At 45.0% G+C, this 6000-nt stretch overlaps 1 protein-coding gene across 1 annotated transcript in view; it reads right to left on the reverse strand.

Annotated features, from left to right (window-relative positions):
* LOC116979316 (sodium- and chloride-dependent neutral and basic amino acid transporter B(0+)-like) overlaps window positions 1-5143 on the reverse strand; it is a 53684-nt gene extending 48541 nt beyond the window's left edge. Inside the window, exons 1-2 of the mRNA XM_033030923.1 lie at window positions 5005-5143; window positions 1862-2015 (exon numbers count right to left, since the gene is read on the reverse strand). Coding sequence (XP_032886814.1) covers window positions 1862-2015; window positions 5005-5067 — 217 coding nt within the window. The 5' untranslated portion in view covers window positions 5068-5143. The remainder of the gene's footprint in view (window positions 1-1861; window positions 2016-5004) is intronic.
* Between the last annotated feature and the right edge of the window lie 857 nt (window positions 5144-6000).

A 6000-nucleotide genomic window follows, 5' to 3' on the forward strand; every position in this document is an offset into this window, starting at 1 on the left:
GGCCGCAACTGTTTACCATATATATTAATGATTTGGAAGAGGGAATTAGGAGCAACACTAACAAGTTTGCGGATGATACTAAGCTGGGTGGCAGTGTGAACTGTGAAGAGGATGTTAGGAGGTTGCAGGGTGACCTGGACAGGTTGAGTAAGTGGGCAGATGCATGGCAGATGCAGTATAATATAGATAAATGTGAGGTTATCCACTTTGGCGGCAAAAACTAGGGGGCAGATTATTATCTCAATGGGGTTAGGTTAGGTAAGGGGGAGGTGCAGCGACACCTGGGCGTCCTTGTACACTGGTCATTGAAAGTTGGCTTGCTGGTACAGCAGGCAGTGAAGAGAGCTAATGGAATGTTGGCCTTCATGACAAGAGGATTTCAGTATAGGAATAAAGAGGTTCTTCTGCAGTTGTATAGGGCTCTGGTGAGACCACATCTGGAGTATTGTGTACAGTTTTGGTCTCCTAATTTGAGGAAGGACATCCTTGTGATTGAGGCAGTGCAGCGTAGGTTCACGAGATTGATCCCTGGGATGGCGGGACTGTCTATGAGGAAAGATTGAAAAGACTAGGCTTGTATTCACTGGAGTTTAGAAAGATGAGAGGGAATCTTATAGAAACATATAAAGTTATAAAAGGACTGGACAAGCTAGATGCAGGAAAAATGTTCCCAATGTTGGGCGAGTCCAGAACCAGGGGCCACAGTCTTAGAATAAAGGGGAAGTCATTTAAGACTGAGGTGAGAAAATACCTTTTCACCCAGAGAGTTGTGAATTTATGGAATTCCCTGCCACAGAGGGCAGTGCAGGCCAAGTCACTGGATGGATTTAAGAAAGAGTTAGAGCTCTAGGGGCTAGTGGAATCAAGGGATATGGGGAGAAGGCAGGCACGGGTTATTGATAGGGGACGATCAGCCATGATCACAATGAATGGCGGTGCTGGCTCGAAGGGCCGAATGGCCTCCGCCTGCACCTATTTTCTATGTTTCTAAATCACTTACAGATATGGGTGGAGAAATGGCAGATGGAGTTTAATTTGGGCAAGTCTATACTTTGGGAGGTCAAAGGTAAGGGGAAAATGTACAGTTAATTCAGGGCCCTTAACAGCGTCAATGTCGAAAGAATCATGGGTTCCAAATCCATTGTTCCTTGAAAAGAGCAACAAAAATAGATAGAGAGATAAAGAAGGCGTACAGTATGCTTACCTTCATCGGTCGGGACATTGCATATCACAGTCGGGGTCATGTTTATAAAACCTTTGATTAAACCGTGTTTTGAGTGTTTTTGCCGTTCTTATCCCCCAATTACAGGAAGGATGTGGAAGCTTCGGGGAGAGTGCTAAAGAGATTTACCATGATGCTCCTTGGATTAGAGGGTGTTAGTTATAAAGAGAGGTTAGACAAACTGGAATGTTTTCTTTGGAGTGTCAGAGGCTCAAGGGAGACCTGATAGAAATATATAAAATTATGAGAGGCATAGGTAGGGTAGAATCTTTTTCCCAGGATTAAAATGTTGAATAGTTTTGGGGTGAGAGGGGGAAGTTTAAAGGAGATGTGTGGGGCAGGTTTTTCTTTGCACAGTTTGCAGTAGGTGCCTGGAATGCCTGCTGGGGTTGGCAGTGAAAGCAGATACAATAGTGGTGTTTAAGTGGGTTTTAGATAAACACATGAATATGCAGTGAATGGAGGAATATGGATCATGTGTCGGCAGAATTTGGTATCATGTTCCACACAGACTTTGTGGGGCAATTGGTCTGTTCCTGTGCTGTAGTTCTATGTTCTATTCTGTGTCTATTGAATTTAATATTATTTTTCCCGTTCTTATGCCTTTCTCTTCCATGGATTGTGGAACCACTACAGTACCTCCTCCGTTCCTGTACGCCAGGTAAGGGAATCTCCAGACGTTGCCCAGACCCACCGCACAGCCGATCACTGAGAGCAGGTAGTCGGTCTTCGAGGACCAGTTGCCTCGCTCCACATTCTCGTCACTTTCACCCACATCTCCATCAGTGGCGGCCTGGGGGAGAAGGAAGGAGATTATCGGACAGTTTCCACCCACCGCTCAGTTCGCTGTTGGAAAACTCCCAACCAAGGAACAGCAACAAAGAAACAAGGAACTGCAGATGCACCAAAGTACCAGATTACACCGATGATAGACACAAAGTACTGGTGTAACTCTGCGGGTCAGGCAGCATCCCTGGAGAACATAGATGGGTGACTTTCGGGTCGGGCCCCTTCTACAGACTGTTTGCGGTGGGGGGGGGGGGGAAGCTGGGAAGGAGGAGGGCAGGTCCACCCTGGTTTTTCGCGGGGAAGTTGGGGACACCGGGAACGGCAGATGCTGGAGCCTTGAGCTGGAGGAACTCAGCGGGTGTGAATCAAATGTGGAGAACCTAAAGAAAGGTGCCGACACAAAACGTGGTCTGTCCATCCCGTTCATGCATGGGCGGAAATTGCTTTTGAAACATGGGGGGGGAGGGACAATTGCCTGGTGGCCCGATGACAAGTGTGGATGACGATTAACAATTTTATCTCCTCCCATCAAAAGTTTCTTTTATATATGTTTTTGTTAGTTTGTGAAAGATTACATGTGTTGCGCTCTCTCTCTCTCTCCCTTTCCTCCGAGGTTAGTTCTTCTGTTTATCTTTATTTGCTTCAGTGTTCAGTGTTTTTATCACATTGTAGCTTTTGAAAGATTTAAATGGGTATTGGACGGTCGTTAAGGGTCGGGGCCGTGAGCACGGGATTCCTTACAGTCCTCATTCACCCACGTTATTTAGTAATTTAGAGAAAATGATGGGTAAAAATGACTAAATAATGTGGGTGAATGAGGGACTGTACCTGCTGCCAGGAAGCCCGTGCTCACGGTCCGGACCCTTAATGACTGTCCGAACGGTCCGATACCCGTTTAAATCTTTCAATACCTACAGCGTGATAAATAACACTAAATAAAACTGAAGCAAATAAAGGCAAACAGAATAACTGACTTGGAGGAAGGAGAGAGAGAGAGGGAGAAAACAACACACAAGCTTTTCGCAAACTAATGAAAACATACATAAATAAACTAACAAAAATAAACATAAACGTACTTAATTATTAAAAATTCATACAACATCCCTAAATGATGGGTTACAATTACTAAATATCGTGGGTGAATGAGGGGCTATACCTGCACACCTGCTCGGCCGCCGGATCCTTTAATGACCCTCCGATACCCGTTTAAATCTTTCCCATCCACCAATTCATCCAAATTTCACAAAGAAGGGTCGAGACCCGAAACATAGAAACATAGAAACATAGTTACCTATTCCTTCTCTACATAGATGCTGCTTCACCCGTTGTGTTCTTCCAGCATTTTTGTCTGCCTCCAAAGTTCAAATGGTAGTTATAGATACATAGAAGATACATAGATACATAGAAAATAGGAGCAGGAGTAGGCCATTCGGCCCTTCGAGCCTGCACCGCCAATCAATATTATCATGGCTAATCATCCAACTCAGTATCTTGTACCTGCCTTCTCTCCATACCCCCTGATCCCTTTAGCCACAAGGGCCACATCTAACTCCCTCTTAAATATAATAATAATAATAATAATGGATGGGATTTATATAGCGCCTTTCTAATACTCAAGGTGCTTTACATCGCATTATTCATTCACTCCTCAGTCACACTCGGTGGTGGTAAGCTACTTCTGTAGCCACAGCTGCCCTGGGGCAGACTGACGGAAGCGTGGCTGCCAATCTGCGCCTACGGCCCCTCCGACCACCACCAATCACTCACACACATTCACACACATTCACACACAGGCAAAGGTGGGTGTCTTGCCCAAGGACACAACGATAGTATGCACTCCAAGCGGGATTCGAACCAGCTACCTTCCGGTTGACAGCCAAACACTTAGCCCATTGTGCCATCTGTCGTCCAATGAACTGTGATCCCTTTAGCCACAAGGGCCACATCTAACTCCCTCTTAAATATAGCCAATGAACTGGCCTCAACTACCTTCTGTGGCAGACAATTCCAGGGATTCACCACTCTCTGCGTGAAAAATGTTTTTCTCATCTAAAAGATTTCCCCCTTATCCTTAAACTGTGACCCCTTGTTCTGGACTTCCCCAACATCGGGAACAATCTTCCTGCATCTAGCCTGTCCAACCCCTTAAGAATTTTGTAAGTTTCTATAAGAGCCCCCCTCAATCTTCTAAATTCTAGCGAGTACAAACCGAGTCTATCCAGTCTTTCTTCATATGAAAGTCCTGACATCCCAGGAATCAGTCTGGTGAACCTTCTCTGCACTCCCTCTATGGCAATAATGTCCTTCCTCAGATTTTGAGACCAAAACTGTACGCAATACTCCAGGTGTGGTCTCACCAAGGCCCTGTACAACTGCAGTAGAACCCACATCAGACAGTTTTAAGAAATTCTCCCGTGAACTTTATTGAAAGGAACGCGTCAGTAATACTTGAAAGGTTAAAACACAATTATATTTACTGAGGAATGCATATCGATGTATTGTTTGGTGACACGTAGATATAAGTGTTAATACGATGTTAACAGTAGTAGTTAACAAGCCATAACAGTGACAGTTAACACATTGTTTTTGTCTTAGAGGAATGAAGTGATGAATGACTCCAATCGTTCTGTAGTACTTATTGAAACCGAGAGCTTTTTTTAAAAATCTAAAATTCCAAGGCAGTTTTGCTTTTGCTGCAAACTATTTCGTGCATTGTATGAGGAATAGATGAGCGTTTATCATTACCAAAGGATGATGTTTAATTATTTTCAGAGTCTGAGCCAGCTGACCATGCATGCGGCCACGGCTATGCAGCGTGCAGTCGGATGGGAACCGATTGCAAAATACATTTTTCACAAAACATGGGGGGGGATTGTCCAACACCTCTCAAAACATGGAGGGAACATGTCTCACCTGTCGTCCCCCCCCCCCCGGATTTCCACCCGTGCTCACGGGTCTCCAAGTTGTAACAGATCCTCGGATTAGGTACTCACTGCGTTCTCAGCCGAGCGTGGTGGGCGCTGGGACTGTGTCAAGACAAAGTCGATCTTGTCCATTCTGGAGAGTGGCTTGTGTTTGTCAACGTGGTCGCAGCAAGAACATGCATTTCAGGATGTCTGAGTCGTAAATCTTTAGCAAGCCACGCCTACTCCATTCAAAATAAGGCCAGTAGGTTTTACTGCTCCCGGGCATGGATGTCATCCAGCGTCACACCCACATCATCAGCGGTTAGGGTTGCCAACTGTCCCGTATTAGCTACCCTCCAATCCACAGGAACTGATCCTGAGTCTATAAAACATTGGAAAATTATCACCAATGCATCCACGATTTCTAAAGAGCCACTTCCCTAAGTACCCTGGGATGCAGACCATCAGGCCCTGGGATTTATCAGCCTTCAGTCCCATCAGTCTACCCAACACCATTTCCTGCCTAATGTGGATTTCCTTCAGTTCCTCTGTCACCCCAGATCCTCTGGCCACTACTATATCAGGAAGATTGTTTGGGTCCTCCTTAGTGAAGATGGATTCAAAGCACCTGTTCAACTCATCTGCCATTTCCTTGTTCTCCATAATAAATTCACCTTATTTGGTCTTCAAGGGTCCAACTTTGGTCTTAACTCATTGTTTCCTCTTCACATACCTAAAGAAGCTTTTACTATCCTCCTTTATATTCTTGGCTAGCTTACTTTCGTACATCATCTTTTCTCCCTGTATTGTCTTTTTAGTTATCTTCTGCTGCTCTTTAAACATTACCCAATCCTCTTGCTTCCCGCTCATCTTTGCTACGTTGTACTTCTTCTCCTTTATTTTTATACTGTCCCTGACGTTCCTTGTAGCCATGGTGACCCCTTACTCTCCTTGGAATCTTTCTTCCTCCTAGGAATGAACTGATCCTGCACCTTCTGTATTATTCCTTGAAATACCTGCCATTGTTGTTCCACTGTCATCCCGGCTTGGGTATCTTTCCAGTCAACTTTGGCCAGCTCCTCC

The sequence above is a fragment of the Amblyraja radiata genome, chromosome 12, assembly GCF_010909765.2.
Source record: "Amblyraja radiata isolate CabotCenter1 chromosome 12, sAmbRad1.1.pri, whole genome shotgun sequence".
In the NCBI taxonomy this organism is placed as follows: domain Eukaryota; kingdom Metazoa; phylum Chordata; class Chondrichthyes; order Rajiformes; family Rajidae; genus Amblyraja; species Amblyraja radiata.